This window comes from Ochlerotatus camptorhynchus, unplaced genomic scaffold (genome assembly GCF_037179485.1).
Source record: "Ochlerotatus camptorhynchus isolate MF236.1 unplaced genomic scaffold, CSIRO-AGI_Acam_v1.1 ptg000152l, whole genome shotgun sequence".
Lineage (NCBI taxonomy): Eukaryota > Metazoa > Arthropoda > Insecta > Diptera > Culicidae > Ochlerotatus > Ochlerotatus camptorhynchus.
Genome location: NW_027040642.1, coordinates 94,169 through 115,847, shown reverse-complemented (window position 1 = coordinate 115,847; position 21,679 = coordinate 94,169). Strand labels below are relative to the sequence as shown.

General features: G+C 37.3%; 2 protein-coding genes across 2 annotated transcripts; one reads left to right on the top strand and one right to left on the bottom strand.

Annotated features, from left to right (window-relative positions):
- Positions 1–17,262: 17,262 nt before the first annotated feature.
- Positions 17,263–18,489, top strand: LOC135701278 (required for meiotic nuclear division protein 1 homolog). The gene is made up of 2 exons (XM_065222017.1): positions 17,263–17,823; positions 17,877–18,489. Exons 1-2 carry the CDS (start codon positions 17,263–17,265, stop codon positions 18,456–18,458), a joined length of 1,143 nt encoding a protein of 380 aa, XP_065078089.1. The 3' UTR covers positions 18,459–18,489.
- Positions 18,490–18,556: 67 nt separating this feature from the next.
- Positions 18,557–21,437, bottom strand: APC7 (anaphase-promoting complex subunit 7). The gene is made up of 4 exons (XM_065222016.1): positions 21,228–21,437; positions 20,003–21,157; positions 19,298–19,572; positions 18,557–19,105 (listed from the first exon to the last, which is right to left on the bottom strand). Exons 1-4 carry the CDS (start codon positions 21,294–21,296, stop codon positions 18,871–18,873), a joined length of 1,734 nt encoding a protein of 577 aa, XP_065078088.1. The 5' UTR covers positions 21,297–21,437; the 3' UTR covers positions 18,557–18,870.
- Between the last annotated feature and the right edge of the window lie 242 nt (positions 21,438–21,679).

Below are 21,679 nucleotides of genomic sequence, written 5' to 3'. Positions count from 1 at the left end.
CACTGACGACTACTGACTGAGCGTGCTACGAACCAGCCGTTAAGCATGCGTTCTGGAGGCTCGTTCCTCCGCTCCCAGAGAGAGTGCATATGTACATATAGTGAATAGTTCTCTGTCATTAAAAATAACTGCGTATGGGTGTTTATAGTATCATTACAACATGACTTAAATAAGACAAATAAGACGTTAAACTACAACCAACTTAATGAAGCAAAACAACATATTTTCTCCCATGGGTTTTTAAATAAACGTTTAAACCGGTTTTTTTTTTAGGAAATTAGTTTCGGTGGAATAAAACGATAGGAAACGGTCCGGCACATCGAGGTGGGCGTTACATCGTCTCGAGATGGGAGTCACCTTGCGTTACATCTTATGCCTTGTTCAGACTGCAAAGTTATAATTATTAACAAGTAAAATGTCATCAATGTAGTCGTATAACATGTTATAACTCTCCAATCCGAACATACAAAAAAAAAACTCATCGTGATAGCTTTATAAAAAAGTTTTCACTCCAGTCTTCTGCTAGCTTCAGTCTGGAGAGTTATAAGATATGACTATCTTAGGCTCTGAACCATTTGGTGGATTATTTTAACTTTTGGTTAAAATTTGACAGATGGAAAGTTATCGATTAACCCTGCTATCGAGCATGGTTATTTCTGACAGACAAAAAGTTAAATTTTGACAACCGTGGCTCGAAAACCGGTCGATCGACAGCACAGGGATTTTCGAACATAGAAAATAACTTTCGAAATGTCACTTTTAACCACGAGTTAAATTTAACTCGGCAAATGGTTCACAGCCTTAGGCTCTGAACCATTTGGTGGATTATTTTAACTTTTGGTTAAAATTTGACAGATGAAAAGTTATCGATTAACCCTGCTATCCGAGCGTGGTTACTTCTGACAGACAAGAAGTTAAATTTTGACGACCGTGGCTCGAAAACCGGTCGATCGACAGCACGGGGATTTTCGAACATAAGAAATAACTTTCGAAATGTCACTTTTAACCACGAGTTAAATTTAACTCGGCAAATGGTTCACAGCCTTAATGTGTTTTTTTGTGATCATGTTAGAACTCTGTAGTCTGAATATATCTGACTGGCGAGTTACAACCTACCCCCGGTAATGAGATTCAGTTCTTAAAACCATGGTGACTACATATAGGTGTTCTAACGTGTCAAATTCATGATTCAGCCATGTTGGAGTTTTGTATGGGACAGCGACAATTTGCTCTAAAACCAAACTCCCACCCCCAATCTCCTCGCCCATATAGTGACAAAGCTGTATCACCATGCTTGAAACTGCCGAAAACATCAGCAGCGATGCTACTCCATAACATATTTAGGCTGTGAACCATTTGGCGAGTTAAATTTAACTCCTGGTTAAAATTGACATTTCGAAAGTTATTTTCTATGTTCGAAAATCCCCGTGCTGTCGATCGACCGGTTTTCGACCCACGGTTGTCAAAATTGAACTTCTTGTCTGTCAGAAATAACCATGCTCGAATAGCAGGGTTCATCAATAACTTTTCATCTGTCAAATTTTAACCCAAAGTTAAAAAAAAATCGCCAAATTGTTCAGAGCCTAAGGCTGTGAACCATTTGCCGAGTTAAATTTAACTCGTGGTGACATTTCGAAAGTTATTCTGTATGTTCGAAAATCCCTTTGCTGTCGATTGATCGGATTTCGAGAAGAACTCAGCCACGGTTGTCAAAATTTAACTTCTTGTCTGTCAGAAATAACCACGCTTGGATAGCAGGGTTAATCGATAACATTCCATCTGTCAAATTTTAACCAAAAGTTAACAATTATTACAACATGTAAGTGCGTCAAACCAAATTTCGAGCCGCTCCGTTTGTCACTTCGTTTGTGGTAGTAGTACGTAAAGAAATCTATAGCATAATTGTACCCTTTGTTAAACACAGCTAGCTATTGTTATCCGTATTCAAAGCCATCAGCGTGATGATTATAAGAAAAGGTCCCTATTCGGGCCTTTTCTTTTACGCCTTCTGGTGTCATCCGGAAGGATTGTACATATTCCACAGCCCGCATAAGCGCGAACCATAAATTGACCTTACCGATAATGGTTATAAATTGTTTATAATCCCTGCTAAACTTCAACTGAAATGGTTATGGAACTTTACATGAACGTTTAATGATAAAGTTTTAACCTTAAGTATTATAGTTTTTTGGAAGTGGACCTTACAAATAATGGGTTGTTAAGAACCATTACCATTCCAAATTCTTGTTTTCTCCATACATTTTCGGAAAGAAAACTTTACTAAAACCTTTTAACTTATGGTTTAAGAACATTAATGGTAATGGTTATGGTAACCAGTAAGGTCCATGAATAGTTTTGTAACATCGTCAACTTTATGTGGAATATATCGCGAATTGGTTGCCTGTAAATTACTGATTACCAATTCACGGTATATTTCACGTAAAGTTGAGTGATAATACAAAATCATTAATGGACCTTACTGACTACCATAACCATTACCATTAATGTTCTCAAACCATAAGTAAAAACGTTCTAATATAGTTCTCTTTCCGAAAATGTATGGAGAAAACAAGAATTTGGAATGGTAATGGTTCTTAACAACCCATTATTTGTAAGGTCCGCTTCCAAAAAACCATAACACATAAGGTTAAAACTTTATCACACAAACGTTCATGTAAGGTTCCATAACCATTTCAGTTGAAGTTTAGCAGGGATTATAAACAATTTATAACCATTATCGGTAAGGTCATGTGATGGTTCGCGTTTATGCGGGAGCCTACTCTGTTGCTAGACGAAGCACGTCGGTATCCTTGAGCAGCGCTGCCATTTATACAGATTTATCTGTATTATACAGATTTTTCAATCTTAATACAGACCCGATACAGAATACAGATTTATCACAGATTTTTAAATTACAATACAGATTTATACAGATTTTTATAAAATGCTTGAGAAATTAAAAATTCAAAATTTATAAAAACAAAATAACTTGCTCGATTTTATCAGCGTACCCCCTTCTCTTCAAAATTAATTGTTGTGCTAAAAACCATATTTTTTGCAGTGGGATCTGCTCGAGGCGTTACTGTTTCTTTTATGCTTCTCTCACTCCCTCCAACGGAAAACGCAGTCACGCCCGTCACGGTAGTTTCGTTGTAATACTTAGCTCTCATTTTTGTTCTGTTAGCCATCAACTCCATCAAAATGAAATCAATTTGAGTTATCAGGAATATTGAAAACAACATAATTCTTGTTTTCATTTTGTTCTCACCCTCTGCTCGAGAACCTATCAAATTTCCATCGACAATTAATCTTGTTATGGTGTTTTTGACAGCATTCACAACCAGAGGACCAACCGCTTTCGGATGCATATGGAGCTGGTAGTAAACGATTTGAGATTGTATGGGGATGTACAGTATTAATTGAATATTTCCAATATAAGCATGTATGTTAAATACAAGAAAAGTGCCCGAGCACATTAAAATGGTACAAATACAAGTACTCGTAAACATTTTACTTGCATTGAAAATGTATTTCGTAAGAAATTGCGGATTTTCTGATATTCTCCATACTGCAAAAATGATTTTACCAGCACTGGCGGGGCGACATCTCTCGACTTTTCGGTGTAACTACCACACAAATGATGTAATTAATTGTATTCATCTATATTAAAAACATCAAATAGTAATGAACTCGTGCACTTTTTTGCATTTAAAACTGCTTATCAGGAAGATAATGAATAGAAACTAAAATCTCCATACATTTTCAAACGGCTTCATATCACTCTTATAAATAAGTACGGACGATATCACAAATGGCGCAATTATATCCCGTATGGTAAGTACGATAGCCCGAATAGGTGGTTAAGAACTTTTTATGGTTATTTTGTATGCACTGTATTTGTAAAACAACAAAACATGATTAATTAAGAAAAAAATCGTCAATACAGAAAATACAGATTTTTTAATAGAGTGGATACAGATTTTTTATAAAACCACCTGGCAGCTCTGTCCTTGAGAGACGCCGATATTCCGTCGACATTTTGGGAAGTAAGTTTGGTGAAATCGGGCAAAGTTGATCAGGATGTCAATGACTGTTGGATGATGAACAGAACAATTCGGAATTCCTCCGCTAGGTGGCGCTAGTGTGCATTCGAAGTGAATATGTTTGCACTGCTGTATCTCAAGATCCTTTTTACCTCAGCGGCGAAACCTGCCCAAACATGTTCAAGGAGTTTTTTTTTAACTAGTTCGTTTATTTACTAGGCTCAGTCGTGTGTGACACTTTGCGGAGCCAAAATCAGTAATGTTTGATTTACATTTTAAATAGCAGTATTTCTAGGTTAGTATTGGGTACCAATTACTCGTGGCGGGCTCGAGGTTAATAGGTAACAATTTCAATTGGAAGGATCTAGGTAGGAAACTGGTTTCTGAAGCCTCCTTCAGATACTACTCTCGGACGGTTGACCAAATCCTGGCTGGGCAGGGGCAAGTAGCACAGGAACAGGAGGATAATAAGACTGGGACACAATGGCGGGAAATTGTTTGGAAAGGAGGGGATAGTCACATCAAACTCTAACATCAGACTTGTTCAAGGAGTTACTGCGCATCGTTCTTGATCTATTTGGATGTATATAAGAAGCTCAAGTGACGTTATAGGTCATCCAAAGCATTCTGTAGTTTAGAACATTTGACAACCAAGGCCTGCACAATGTCCTCAGCGTCGAAACTTGCTCAAACATGTTCAGAGAGGTTTTGTACATCGCTCATGATCAGTTTGATGTATATATGATGCTCAAGGTTCACCAAATTGTCCTTGATCTCAGATCAAATAATGTACCAGGTCAGTCATAACCGGTACAAGGCCCCTGGAGACAAAGTGACGTAACCATACATTTTCGGAGAAAGAGTAATATGTTTTCACTGTTTCTACGGATAAGTGACGTCCACCATATAATAATGTTGAAAATTCAAAAGAAGTTTTAAACAGTGAGGTTCATATTTTCCGCTTAATTTTGACATTTTTGAACAGAATGACAAATTTTTTGGCAATTTTTTTTATAATTATTGCAAGTTTATGCACCCAGGTCCATGACTATAATGCGCATCATTTTCGTTGTAATTGATGGTGTATGAGATGTTCTAGGTTCTCCAAGTTGCTTTGGAGTTCAGATTATTTGATCTACAGGCTCAACCATGAGCTACACGATGTCCTCAGCGACAAAACCTACAAAGACATGTTCATAAAGTTTCTGCTGATCGTTTTTGATTTATTTTGATTTATAATCAAGGTTCTCCAAACTGTCTTGAGCTCAGATCAAATGATTTACAAGGTCCTTAGCAACTAAACATCTCCAAACAACGTCAATTGAAGGTGTATTAGAAGTTCTAGGTTCCAAACAGGGTTAAACATATCATGCACACACTTAGATTTTTTCGCCGAGATGGGCACCACCGAGCAGCTCGGCATTTTATTTTTCTAGATCTCAGTGAAAAACTTGCCGAGATTCAGCTAACAAACAAATTTTTTGCTGAATTTCCAGCAAAATAAAATGGCGAGCTGCTCACTGGTGTCCATCTCGGCAAAAAAATCTAAGTGTGCACATCATTTACGTTTGAATTCGATATGTTTAAGACGTTCTGGGTTCACCAAATTGTCCTCAAAACTTGTTACTTAGGCTACCATCTCGCATTTTAGTTTGATTACATTCATAGATCAGGGGACCTCCATAAGCTCGGTCGGTAGAGCCTGCGACTATAAAGCAAACCATGCTGGAGGTGGCTGGATTCGAATCCCGGTTGGGCTAGGATTTCAGATTGGAAAATTTCTCGACTTCCCTGGGCATAGTATATTATTGTACTTGCCACACAATATACACATGTAAAAATCGAACAGGCTTGGAAAGCTTTCAATTAACAACTGTGGAAGTACATCTAGAGCACTAAGTTGAAAGCAGGCGTTGAGTTACAGTTGGGACGTAATAGCCAGAGAAGATCATAGATAGCACTAACTAGCGGAGGAATTCCGAATTGTTCTGTCCATCATCCAACAGTCCTTGACCCCCTGATCAACTTTGCCGAAGAAATCATCCGTCTAAATAGTCAAGATCTTGAGATACAGCAGCACAAATATATTCACTTTCAATAATCACTAGCGCCACCTAGTTGAGGAATTCCGAATTGTTCTGTCCATCATCCAACAGTCCTTGACCTCCTGATCAACTTTGCCGAAGAAATCATCCGTCTATATCATCGGTATCTTGAGATACAGCATTCAAATCATGCAAAATAGGAGATTTTAGGGCAAAACTGTGAAAAACCCCAACTTACCCTATCGTGCCCAAGATGAAACCAACTCCAATCGGTTCCTGAGACTTTTTTCTATAAGAATAACTATTTTTTAGTCTCTTGTTCCAGCGAGCACCGAATGGATGGATTGACCTGGTTGCAACAGTTTGGATGTAATATTCAACAACTTTTTTTTCTGTGTACACACTTAGAAAATAATATCGAACTCGGTTTCATTTTCTACCGAACCTCTTCGGTTACCAACGAGAAACCGAATAAATGGTTTGAAAACATTTTTTCAGACGTATTTATCCAAGCAGACCCGAATTTCGGTAAAATAGTATAAATTTGACAGATATAAATGAAGACTGAACCGAAAAGTACGGTAAAGTATCGACATTTACGAATTCGCTACGTGAAAACCGAGAAGCTCGGTAAACTGAACCGAATATTCGCTAAAACGTGTTAAGCTTCAAACGCTTAAACGTCAAACGCATCTCTATAATAAAGATATATGAAAAAAAAGAAAGAAACGTCAAACGTTCCACTTGCGCTCAACTTAAACGACGGAAATTTTAAAAGAAAACTCGGTTCTCTAAACTGAGTCTACAATTAGTCAGCCATTTTTTCTCACGTGCGCTCGTTGGACGTGTGCAAAACTTTAGTAAAAATGGAAAAAGTTCTGCAGCTGCAACAGGATGTTGCACATTTGAATGAAATACATATTACGTAAGTATTTGAAACTAACGGTATGATTTTGTTTGCAGGCATCTTGTGCTATAGTTAGTTTCTACTGCCGTGAAAATGTACAAGGTGAGGTACAAGGTTATGTCTCTGGCTTGCAAAGGCATTTTATAAACAATTTGAATAAGAATGACTTCAAAGTCAGCGATATTTTTTTGACTGTTCTTTTCCACGCTGTAACTCGTCGCCAAAACAAATTAAATAAATATATTTTATACATTTCTTTGACAAAACTGGTTTTATTTTTATGAAAATTCGAAGCAACGCATCCTTAATAAAAATTTAAAGCAGGGTTTGAAGTAAAACCGAGCGCTGCTCAAGAGAACTGAATTCCGTAATAACAACAGGTGGGTCGGCTTGTTTGGCAGCGTTCGGTAATTCTTGAGTAAACTGATGTTCGGTTATTTCTGCTAAAATTTATTTTTTGTCAACCGAGATTTTCGGTAACTTTGACAGATTGTGGGTAGCAAAAAGAACTAACGACAGCTCGGTTATTCCTCTTTTAACCGAACAGACTACCTAGCGTTCAGCAGATAAAAACTCGGTTGAAATCAAACCGAGTTCGGTAATATTTTCTAAGTGTGTATGTTTATGGCCAGAACAAACTGAGTTTACACTCAAAAATATTATTAAACAACGATAGAATAAAATTTAATCATTTTCTGGTTATGTAATATTTATACATTGATAATATTAAAATTCAACTTCATAATTATACTAAGTCAGAATAACGGCGCAGAATCCATTTAGTGGATAAATTCCCTCCCCTTGGCTAGTTTTTGCACCTTGATGCTGGTGGGCGGGCTTTATTTCATGCTTTTTAGTGGAGTGTTGGAGACGGTAGGTTTATGGCCGGCGTTGCTGGCTCATGCCGCGATAGAATGGCGCCATGGGCAGGCAATGGGGATTACTAAGCTTCCCCTCTCTGATAAGCCACTGCATGAGAGAACCAAAGATCTAGTCTAGCAGTGATAGTATCACACTTGTTACTTCTTCGATTGAGAGCCGCGTCGTAGTACGCTTACGTATAGGCACTGACGTTGGGTGTGATACTGGCGGGTTTTGCCTCAAATCACTCTTGTTTTATTTTTTTTTACGCAGATAGATTTATTTGGATTTGCAAGGGAATTATACTATTGAAATATTTCAGAAAGTGCCCATCGGTGCTCCTTCTATTTGCGTGACAAGCTTTCATTGTTGTTTTCATTGAGGTATTACTCAGGGAACAATGTTAAACACCATTTTTGTACATGGTATTGTAACTAATCTTATATGTGCTTCATTTTGATTTGGGATAAGTGTTTGAACTATGACTCGGGATTTCCACTGTGGTGTGCTTCTATTGTGACATACCCATATGTATTTTTGTGGTGCTACATAGTGGAAACGTGAGAGCGTAATTGGAACATTTACCCTATACAATATACAATATAAAATTATCTTGGAAACTTACTTCAAAGTGAAGCATTTCAGTCACTTGAAGGTGTCACCTGGGACGAATAAAGATATAATTAATATATGTCAAAGCCAGAAGTACTTGAAACACGTTAAATTTAAGTTTAAAAGCATAGGCTATGATTGTGTAGGTAGATTAGAGATTTCAGTTATTTATTAAATAAACTTCAATTAGAGAATTCAGAAAGTTAATTAACATAAGAGATAGGACGCGGGGGGTCCGTTTAGGGAGGCGACTAGCCTTTGAAGTTGTATAATAAATCTTCCTATTTAGTGTATTTTTTAATTACAGGCAATGTTAATAGCGAAAGTCATATCTTCAACCAGACGCTTACGAATAAGTAAAGTTTTAGGAAAGATGTGTTAAATATGTTGATAGGTTTGAAATAAGAATTAGGATTGTTTTGCTTTAGGTAAGGTATGATGTGTCAACAAAACCCTTTTGAGCAATTTTTCAGACATCAAAGTGATTGAGTGATTTATTGAAAGACATTGCGTTGCGAAAATTGACAAGTCATACCATCTAACATAGTAGTAGTAGCAGTGTCGCATAATCTTATCACAATTGCTGCAAATAGTGCTGGAGGGGCCGGCAGGACTGAATACGGATCAAAACTTACATAACTACTAACACTAAAATGATCCCGGAACTAACACTTATCTATTGCACTAGTTATATATTAGTTTTTTTTTCCTACTAAGTTATCTATGCTTCTTTCTAGTGTTTGGATCAAGAACAACTAATACTAATCTACCTTTATGTATGTTTTACTCCCTTTTAACCCATTATCTTTATGAATGGTGAATCATATGACGTGAGACACGTACAAGCTGGAACTCACAGAATTACTTCGAACAGGATATCAAACAAATTCAGGGCCAATCCAAATGAGACCAGAAACCAACAAGGCATCGGGGCGTTATATACTCGGAGAGGTATTTGATAAAAAATCAAAAAGTGGTAAGTTAAAATCATAGTGGAGCCAAGGATCATGAGAGGTAATTGTCTATAATTCATTAATTAGTAGAAATCTCGATAACTTTTTCAAGGGAGCGTATCGGCTTTTGTAGGCGGTGCGTTTGGTCGTCGATTTGGCGTAGCTGGTGGCTCGCCCACGCATGCTAGATAGGGAAATTTTCCTCTACCTGGTAGTGGTGTTGGTAGGTGTGTGCGGGCTGCCGGTTGCGCCGGATCGACGATCGGATGCATTGTTTGCAGGAGCTGGTGCTTCCCTTTGAAAAAGTAATCGGGAAACAACCACATTATCCTGTAATTGATATTACTATTTTTATATATCAATGAAATTAGTCATGACAGAGTAGGAAGTACAATAGACACAAGTTGACACAATAAACAAGACAAGTGGGGGTTAATACACAAGACAAATTGACAAAATAAGTGACGACAGAAGACAAGACTGGGACAAAAATCAACCTTTAAAAAAAAAGAATGCGCAATTATATTATCAAAACTATTTGGATCAGCACAAAAACAACAGTGACCAAACGGGCACCATAGCCTAGGAACGTCTGTGTATTGATTTAAAATAGAGGCTCATATAAGCAAAATTTATCAATAAAAGGGGTCCAGTGTAGAGTTTAAGCAAGTGCTGCCACTGGATCACTACAAAAAAAAATCCATTTAGTGGATAAATGCGTTGTGTTTGACAGGAATCTGTTTTTGAAAATGGGCTTTTCTTGTTGAGAAGTTTGTCAGTGCGCGAAAAATTGAACAAAATAGTATACACAGAAAAAAAAGTTGTTGAATATTACATCCAAACTGCTGCAACCAGGTCAATCCATCGGTTGTGTAATACAATAACGTTGTACGATGTACATCGATTTTGCGAACAAAATTGCATGCATTGATGTAATATTGTATCTGCTTTTTGCTATTACATCATTATTTCATACATCAGCTTGAATTACATTGATCGATATTACATTTTTTTTGCTGTGTAGGAATCCTTTCGAACTCTGCCAAGAAAACGTACGCGATGGCATAGAAAACCGATTGTTAGGCAGCGGACTGTGTTCTGGAAGAAGAATGCCAAATGGTTTAAGGTATACTTCTGTTGTTTTTGAAGATGGTATGTGTTTGAGAAAGTTATGTTCTTCGATTTCAGCACAAGAAAGCTGCTCCATCCCTGCTGCCGTGAAGTGAGTGAAAAATAAAAACGAAAGCATTCTCCAAGGAGTGTCTCGGCACGACGCAGAAGATGAACCCGGCGCAGCGAGAAAAGGACGAACAACCACACACTAAGATTTTTTTACAGTATACTGTAATTTTTTACCGAATATGGAACAGCTGAACATTCGGTAATCGATTCGGTATTTTTTTTTTAATTACAATTCGTTCGGTTAATTTCTCTTCACTCTTGAGCTGTCAAAAATTACTGACCTGGACTGTAAATAATGCTGAATGATTGGTAAAGCTTACAATAACGTTCAGTAATGTTTTTACCGAAATATCTGCAAATTATTTTCCTTTGTGGTTATATAAGTTACAATTTAACCAGCAATAATTACCGAACGTTTTGTTCCATCGATATGTCTTATTGTGTTTTCATCAAATTAAATGATTACAACACAGCAAACGTTTTATTTAACACCAAAAAATCAATTAATTTAAATATTTGTGACGCCTAGAAAAGGGTTCTCCAGGTCCAGGTCCAGCAAGGGCAACGTGCGCACACATGACATTGGCTTTTTGCAGCTGAGGGTAACATAAGGTCGCCTTAAGTCCAAGATGACTGGCAGCGATGGCCTAGAATTGAATTGAAAGTAAAATAATTATCCACTCCGTCGATTCAGCGGACTAAAGAAAAATATTAAAGTACTTACTTTTCACACAGGAGAACCAAAGAACACTTAACCTGGAAATAGCGGCAAAGGATGTTTTTGACAGTTTGACATTTACAAATCTGTTCCGTAATTTTTTACAAGAATCTGGTACTTTACTACCGTTTGTTTTTGTAAAAGACTATTTTTACAGTACGTTCGCCACAGTATTGTAGAATTGCAGTAATTTACAGTTTAGATCAGTAATTTTTATTTACAGTTTTCGGTAATTTTCGGTAAGTACGGAAATTCAGTATTATTTATTGCTGAAAGTTGGTATAACAATATATTTTACAAAGCTTTCGGTAAAAATTATATTTTACAGAACGAATTCAGCAAAAAAAAGTACCGAATGGAATTTAAGAAATTTGGTGTGCACAATTCCAATCCTATACAAGACAACCTGGTGGTCAGTCTGGCCAGCCAAGTCAGCAGTAGTCCGGAAATCAGCCGCAGCTACACTCAAAAAATATTGAAATCTAAATAGTATAAAAGTTACGCTAAATCGCAACTCTCCGTACCGACGCAAAGGTCGGTATAAATGGAGAGAATGCAAACTTAGTATAAAAATGGTTTATGCGTGCCATAGTATAAAATCGAAATATACGTACAATCGCTCACAACTACTCAAAATGTTTTTTTTATTTAATAAATGATTTAAGGCACTTTTCTTAAAAATGGGCGAAATTCTACTCATTAATGCATTGTTTTGTGATTCAAGCTCGGATTAAAATACAAAATAATAAATTTACGCATTTTGTTCGAATTCAGCATTTTGATTGTACATATTTTCGATTTTTTCGTGCAAATGACGAATTATCGTGTATTTTTATTATTCGTCGAATATTTTTGTATTTTTTTCCGAATTTTGTATTTTTTTGCATTTTTTTGAATAATGGCGAGTAATGATGAATTTTTGTGTATTTTTTTCATTAACGTATTTTCGATTCATTCTCGAGAGCAGTGAATTGCCCCTCGCGTACAATGTATAGATACGGTTTAATCGAGAGAATGTCTTTTTCGTTTCTTTATTTTATTTATGGTAAATATTATTGTTTTCAAATAGAAATAAAAATTTTCTCAGGAAGGTTTTTTAATTATTTTATTTTTATGAATATTATTTAAAAAATACTTACCATTTCGATGTTCATTAAGATGAACTCGTGCTCACGAGTTCACGCAGTCTAGCTGCCCAGCAGATCACAGGCGCAGTTGAAATCCGCCGGAACAAAGCTCTTCACAAGCGCGAAGCTACGAAGAGAATCCAAATGTTATTTTTCCTGTCATTTTAGTAAACACTGATCGAATTCCACTCCGTTATTCGGATTTAGTATAATTTTGACGAAAATTTTAATCGAACCAATGTATAAATTTTGAAAAACCATAAAATGTATAAAATTTAATCTATATTCGTTTTGTAATATTTTTGAGTGTACCACTAAATAAAACGCAACCTTCAACGCAACCACAACCTGGGGGGGGAGGGACGTGCTGTCAAATCAGCCTACTGATCATCTTGTATGAAACTGGTTCCAAACGTAAACAAACGCTGTAGGTTTCTTATGGCTTGTTTACGTTTGGAGCCAGTTATGCGAGGTAGGCGACGATTGTTCGTATTTGACAGCCATCTCCCCCCCTTGACCACAACCCATTTGATGATTGCTATATGCTCGGTGAGTTTATGACGATAACGGTATCAAAATCAATGGAAATGTAAGAAAAATTCAAAATAAATTGCTTTCAATGTTTTTGTTGCATAAACGCGAACCATCACATGACCTTACCGATAATGGTTATAAATTGTTTATAATCCCTGCTAAACTTCAACTGAAATGGTTATGGAACTTTACATGAACGTTTGTGTGATAAAGTTTTAACCTTATGTGTTATGGTTTTTTGGAAGCGGACCTTACAAATAATGGGTTGTTAAGAACCATTACCATTCCAAATTCTTGTTTTCTCCATACATTTTCGGAAAGAGAACTATATTAGAACGTTTTTACTTATGGTTTGAGAACATTAATGGTTATGGTTATGATAGTCAGTAAGGTCCATTAATGGTTTTGTCACAGACAAACAGACATAACACTCGCAAGTTGTTCATCGAACAAGTATTTAACGGTAAATTTAAAAGTATCATAGTTGGTAGTATCGCCACCTGTGGCGCGCATAGTCAATTCCCTTGCGTTTGACGTTTACACACTACCGCCATCTGTTCAGCGTACTACCCACCACAGTGTTCTCAACAGATGGCGGTAATGTTTTTGCGACAATGTTTTACAGTGAGAAATATTCAATGTGTTATGTCTGTTTGTCTGTGGTTTTGTATTATCACTCAACTTTACGTGAAATATATCGTGAATTGGTAATCAGTAATTTACAGGCAACCAATTCGCGATATATTCCACATAAAGTTGATCGATGTTACAAAACCATTCATGGACCTTACTGGTTACCATAACCATTACCATTAATGTTCTCAAACCATAAGTTAAAAGGTTTTAGTATAGTTTTCTTTCCGAAAATGTATGGAGAAAACAAGAATTTTGAATGGTAATGGTTCTTAACAACCCATTATTTGTAAGGTCCACTTCCAAAAAACTATAATACTTAAGGTTATAAATTTATCATTAAACGTTCATGTAGAGTTCCATAACCATTTCAGTTGAAGTTTAGCAGGGATTATAAACAATTTTAACCATTTTAGGTAAGGTCAATTTATGGTTCGCGCTTATGCGGGATTGGAAATGCAAACAGTTTCCGTCCGCTTTTTTTTTAAGCAAAAATGGACGATCTCCGGAAAAGGTTAGATTCCGAAACATTGGATATACTTACGGACAGTGTCTGTTTTTATCATTTACCATCACATGCAAGGAGTATCGCTTCAACCCAGTGTCGATGAATTGCGTTTGTTTTGAACATCTTCGTAGTTACGTTTATTATACATCAACGAATACGCGTTTGTTGATATTCACCAGTGCTCGATTATCAAATCCAAAATTGTCAAAATCAGAAGTGATCCTCAAAAGCAAAATAATCAACGACATTTTGGGCAAAATGATTATTTTGAATATTGTCGACCACACTGCCTATATCATCGATATTATCATCAGTTCAGCTTGAGGCAATAATTTGCCGTCGACTTATGTCTAAAAACCACATTCTTCAGCGCTATATTTGTTTAAAATGAAAATAATCATTTTGCATTTGATCCTCAATATCATCCCGACAAGATGAAGACGAATATCAATATTTACAACAACAGAGGCGATAATGAGAATCCAGCAACGAATGAAGAAAAACAAATGTTATTTTTGATACTCAGAGGTTGCCTAGATCAAGGGAATTTGTTTATATCAAAATTCAAATTCATGCAGGTAGTTGGTCTATCTGTTAAGGTTTTCTTCATTTTCAGCTAAATTGAGTGTAGAAGAAAAGATTTTTATCAGCACTGCTTACGGATAAGTCTATGCAGTGTTATCCAATATGATATTATAATATCTCGTGTAATATTTTTTTTCGCTACACCTGCATTTATTTTCAATGAAAATATTAGAAATTTTTTTATATCAACGAGGGCAAATAACCCATCACCAGCATCATCCATTTGAAGAAATGGGTATTTTTTTACCCATTTTACGAAAAGCACAATTTAAGAAGATGGGTAAAAAAACACCCATTTATTGACAGATACTCCATTTACCCATTAATGAGTAAACCATAGTTTACCCATTAAATGAGGAGGGGCACTTTTCGCGGAAATGGGTGTTTTTATACCCATTAATGGGTTTTCGCGAAACACCGTGTAAAATATGTTTGTTTCGACGGTAAATTTTTCTGCGTGTATTATGTACACTAACGGCGCCGGTGGTGTAGTGGTAAGCGTGATTACCTCTCACCCCAGCAGGTCTGGGTTCAATCCCAGTCGGCGCCGCCGGGATGTTCTGAGGCATAACATCTCTGATCACGCCTTCCTTCGGGAAGTAAAGCCGTTGGTCCCCGGTTCATGAGTTGATGGGTCGATAGGTAGGGTCCAGGTGTGGGAGCTGCCTTCATGGCACGTCGGTAGCATTGGTGCTCAGCACGGAAAACAAGATCGACGGAAAAAAACAAACCAAAGGAAAAAAAAAAAAATTATGTACACTCAAAGATAAATTAAATCAAAAAAGCTTAAAAAGTATGCAGTTTCCCGCTTCACCTTAGAGCAACCGTAACGGTCGTTGTCATTTGCGCGACTATTTTAACAGCGCACAGCGCTCTCATTTTAGTTTAGTCACTCTTCTCCACACCGGTCGCTGCTATCGCGGTTATCAATTTACTTGCCTTTGTCCGTACCGGTAGTGAGCATTTTGACGATAGCAACGAATAGCAACCTTTCTCCCGCGCTGCTAAATTTGGTAGCGCGCTTCTCACCGAGAAGCCGACTGCTATTTTAGTTACTCGTATGGCAACCCCCGATACGGTAGCTGCGCTATGATGAGAGCTGCTAAAATGAGTTTAGCAGCGTACCGTTACGGTTGCTCTTATTGAGTCCGAGCCATGATTACTTCGACAGTAGTCATGCATGATTAAAATTGAAATAATCTTTCCAGTATTGAATTTTATTCGTTTTCAATACTGATATATAATAAAAAAAAGATTAAAATTCATGCAATTTTTTTTTAAATATAATCAAAAATGGTTAAAAAATATTCAAAAATAGATAATCTACAATCTAATCAACCATGATTAAACTGGGATTAATATCAGATGCTTATTTTTTAGAAAGAGATGATTAATTTTTAATCAATCGATATGATTAAACTGAGTTCAATGTCAAATTGATTAAATTTCAAGCAAAATGGGAATAGTTCAATTTATCAGTGTAACGAATCGACATGCACTGTAACTGCCATGTACCCATTAATGGGTAAAAAAGGACCCATTTTTATGACTATATGAGGCTGTCGAATAATGGGTTAAGTTCAATTTCAAATAATGGGTACTCTTTTACCCATTTCTCAGAGCACTTCGGGCGAGAATAATGAGTACTTTTTTACTCATTAATGGGTGAAAAGCAACTTAGATAACATCTTCCAGTCCTCGCTTCAGTCGAAAAGTGTCTTAACGATGTCGAATGGAAATTGCTCGTTTGAAAAGTAGGTATTTCTTATTTTATTTCTTTCTGGCCACATCTAAAAAGCAATCTGATACTTGCAGGGACAGAACTAGCCGAATCAGCAAGGAGATCCCAGGAGAGCTTTGGGAGCACCATTTCTTGCACGAACGATGGAAAGACCGCTGGATGGAATATAAAGAAATAAAGATATAAATATAAATAACGTTTTGTATTATCAACTATTCATTGTGGCTCTTTCAATGATCCATAAATCATACAAATTCTAAAAGAAAAATCCTGGTTTAAGGATTTCAAAATTGGGTACTTTGTACCCATTTTATAAAGCCAATTATTATTTAAAAATGGGTAAAAAAGTACCCCATGATTTGACGTACAAGGTCTTTACCCATTAATGGGTAAAGACGTTTTACCCATTAAATGAGTTTATCTACTTTACTGGGCACTTTTGGGCACTTTTTCACCCATTAATGGGTACTTTCCAGTTACAGTGATGTGTGACACTTTGAACCAAGGTGAAACACACTTAAAATAAATGTGATTGTGCATTTGAAAAAAACCAACCCGCATAAACAATAACCATAAGATGCGCCTAACCACCAATTCGGGATATCATCCCAATTTTATGTGGTATGGCTAAGTGTTTTAAAACATCGATCAGACATCTGGATTTTTTTGAGTGTACGATTCAAAATGGAGTTGAATTCGACTCAATTTTGAGTCGATCTCATTGTCCGTGCATCTTTTGATTTTTGTTTCTGACGGCTCGCCAGCGCTGAATGTAAACAATGCATGCAAATCAGTAGTCAATGCAGAAGGAACATGAGTTGGATAACAAGGACGGCGCGTACGGTGATCAATCAACCGATCCTTATCACCGGCAGGATATCGATCTTATCGATTAACAGTGGATTAACGAATGTGCGTTACGCAAGCAGCTCCCAGAATGTCTCTAGCAAAACATTACTGCATCCGCTTCCAAATAGTATTATGGGAAAGCGATTACAACAAATTTCGTCATCTTCAGTTATCAATCTCCACGAGAACATCCAGTTGAAAAAACGACCCCGCAGGCGCCGAGAGGACGAAATCAGTAAATTGGCTAAGGGATACCTGACCGTTACGGCATTTGCTACCGCAGAAGAGTATGATTTGGAACGATTGGTTGGCGCTTTGAAAAACCAAAATCTCTATGAACCAAAGCAATTTCTGTCCAGCGAAGACAACGACACCGATTCGGATGTGCTTCACGTTACGGCAAAGTACAAAGTGGGCGACGAATCCCGTGATTTGTACTTCTTCCGTGAAGGCACAGTGGTGCTGTGGAATTGTACCGACTTGGAAAACAACAATATTTTACGATTTTTGAAACAATTCGAAGCGGTAAGATCATATTGAATTTCAAAGACGACTAAACCTAAAATGAACATTTTCAGGATCCTTACGACGAGTCCACAGTTCTTGGAGAAAGTGAAGCGATGTTGTACAATACAATCGAAGGTCCTGCCCGATTAAAGAATAATAGTTTTTACATTTCCACTAATGATGAAACCGATTTGGAGAAATATACTTTCTCGAATGCCATGTCACTTTCGGTAAAGCTAGGAATCTGGGAGGCATCTCTTGAACGATACATAGAATCGATGGCTTACGTAACGGACGATTTGAAAAAAGGAACCAGCATCAAAATTTCCCGCCCGGAGATGTTGCGAAAAACAGGTGAACTTTTCGCATTGCGTCATCTAATCAACTTAAGCTCGGATCTTTTGGATGTTCCGGATTTCTACTGGGACCGCGAGCAACTTGAGACCCTGTATCAACAAACCTGTTCATACTTTAGCATAAACCGCCGGACCAGGGTTATGAACGAAAAGTTAAACCATTGCGTGGAATTGGCAGATTTAATAAGTTCGAACTTGAACGACGATCACCATGTCCGCCTAGAGTGGATGATCATTATTTTAATCATGGTTGAGGTGGGATTTGAAGTCTTGCACTATGCCGATAAATTTCTGTAGAACCTGTTTAACAGAAATATAGTAAAATAATAAACATTTGATAACTAACGGGCACCTAAATGTCATCACTTTACCACAGAGAAAAGATCTTTAAATTAAATTAAATTTTCTTTGTGAAATAGTTATTTCACTTGAAAGTTTTTAATTTTCTTTTCCGTGGTGTCAACAGAACATATCAAATAGTAGGTTTTCGTATAACTATTTGTAAACCTGCTTCAAGGAGGATTACATCTTACTATCAGCTCTGTTAGTCAAATGCTTGACTGATATCTGCCGAAAGAGTTGGTGATGAAATTTAATTTTCCTTGAAACAAGCGACCATAAAAATAAGATTTGCTGATAAAATACCTATATTGAAAAAAAAAAAGAAAACTAAACAAGGCCTATCGTAATGCTAAAAAAAAAAATCAGTTCACTGATTAATCTCTATCTCCACATCTGACCACATGATATCGCTTTCTGACTCCAAATCGTTCTGGGCGCTTTGAGGAATTTCTATCATTTCCAGTGGATTGTCCTGAACGTCGCTACCTTCATCCGCCATCGATGATTCCAAGTAAGACGAGCTTCCAACGCCACCAGTTCCGCTAGCACTTTGTCCCATGGCCAGCAGTCCAGCCATCGCACAACGATTAGTTGGATCGAGACTAAAAACCAAAAGCAACGCGATTAACAGACTGCTACTCAGTTCATCATGGCGCTAGTTTCCTAGGGTTTACAAATTCACCTTATTTTAAAGTATGGAGATTCTGTTTTTTGTTAAGAAATCAAATTTTACTTCTAGCACATAGGAAACTACTGCCATGCGGTTAGTACTGGTGGTGATTTTCTTTTCTTACTTCAAAGCGATGGTATAGTGCTCCAATGCTCCAGAATGATCCTTGTCGTTGCTCAGAAGATCGCCCAGCATAGCGTGCAACTTGCAGTTCTGTGTTAACGAGGCATGTTTTTTCAATAACTTTATGCAACTGGCGGCGTCATTTTCTTGTCGGTACATATCGGCCAATAGGTACACTGCTGGCAAATAATTTTCGTTCATTTCAAGTGCTTTAAGAAGCAGTGTTTTAGCTTTTGCTTTCGTGCTATCATCCTTTAAGTAAGTGCGCCCCAATAACTGCAATACCAAAGTACAATAATGAAATTCAGTAAATTATGTTATATAACTGTAAAATAGTTTGTTAGTTCATACACATTTTAAAATTATCCGAATAAACATTAGGAGCCTAACCCGATAGCTGCGAACGGTAATGAAGCAAGTCGAGCTCAAGGCTGCGGGTTCAATTCCCATTCCCATTGAGTATCCTTTCGGGTAGAACATATAATCTGAATGCCATTGGTACCTCTCTATTGACAATCAAAAGTTAGCTTCCGTGGCAAACATAAGAATTACCAAATGATGATAATAAAATTTTGCACAGTGAGATTGGCAGAGCAATTTTAAAATTCTGTTAAGTAATTTCCAATATGTGTTGGCTTATGCCAGTTAAGTATTTTACGATTTTCACCCTCTTTACAGCAAGCTACACTTTCTAAAAAGTACTTACCACTAAAAGCCTGGATGTTTCCCCTATGGTTTTCAGCGCCTTCAGTGCTTGGGCTTGCGCTTCACGGAGACGGTTCATCAGAAGATAGATATCCACCAGGACCTTGTGCACCTCATAGCGATAGGGTGCAAATTGCTGGGCGAATCGTAAATGGGCTATCGCTTCCTGGTATTTTTTCAGCTGCAGCAAAATCTCTGCCTTCAAAATTAATGCTTCCGCGTTCTTAGGATTCAGAAAACAAGCTTTTTGGACAAAATAAACCGCCTTGTCATACTTTGCCGTCGAGTAGAGATACTGAGCCATCACGAACCACATTTCAGATGAATATTCCATCGGAAAGGTAGAAGTAGGAGCAATCATCTTCTCTAGTTCGTTAATCTTCTTTTTCTTTGCCATCAGAATTGCCAGTATTTGAATTCCGTTTTTCATATATGGATATAAGCTATGGGCTCTTTTCAGATACGTGTAAGCATTCTCGTACTCACCGTTGTGGTAATAGCATTCTCCAATCAAAACCAACAGCTGATGATAGTTGGACAAAGAAGTATTCGATTCAATTGAACGAAGGGTCTGAATCGCTTCTGAATATTTTCTAGCCTGCATGTGAGCATGGGCTTTGATCCAGTTGCTTAACCAATCGTTGCACTGAGGAGCAAGGGTCGCATTGAGTACTAAGGTATTTACTTCGATTCCGTTAGTACCAAGCGAAAGCAGCCCTTCGATAGCCTCAAACGAAAGGGGACAATCTTTCAAAACCTCCTTATACGTACCAATAGCACTCCTCTCGTGTCCGTGGTTATGACACAATCGACTCAATAGCATATTGACCTTCGGTGTCCGCTGCTTTATGGAAAGGGACTGCAGTACAACGATTGCATCTCGGAAGCGCTTTATCTCAATTAGACACCTAGCAGTCTTGTACTTGATTTCAACTTCCGAAAAGATATCCGGTGGGTTTTCGGTTGTCTTACTACCGGGAGATTTAATCTTTGGTAGCATTCGTTTAGCTTGTAGTGACTGCCGGAAAATCCCCTCCGCTTCCCTGTACTGGTGCTCATGGAAAAGAGATTCAGCGTAATATATCAGCGTATAGAAATGCTGCTGCGGGGTCAATATAGCTCGATTATTTTCAAAAACGGCCAATATTAAGTTCGACTGAAAACATCGAGAAAAGGTTTATTTACATTAATTTTATTTAGCAAACATTATTTCACAGAGCACTTACCAGTGTTTTGGCATTCGAGTACAATTCGTATTCAAAAAGGTTTTTCAAGTGTTCGAATAGAGTGCCCATTTTCAAAACAAATGTACAGATTATTTAATACCAACTCTTGCACTTCAAAAAGTTGAAAAGATGAAGTAAATACGATTTCTTTTAGGAAAATACACAAATTTGAGTGCGAAAACTTGATTTTCAGGATGCGGACAACATTCGCGTCATACTTCAAACATTAGCACAGCGTGAATGTCGGATTCAGTAATGGGCGATCTTGAATCGATTTTCGATGTTTTGTCACTCAACGGTCGGTAACTGAAAACTATCCAGCATTTTACGAGCGCTTATTGGCGTTGACGGCACCGCCGAAAAATCGTCTCTTTTAGCAAAGATTGACAGTTTCTTATGGGAATTTTCAGTGGAGTGAAAGGATAGTACGAAGTCCGCCATGTTTCACGCAC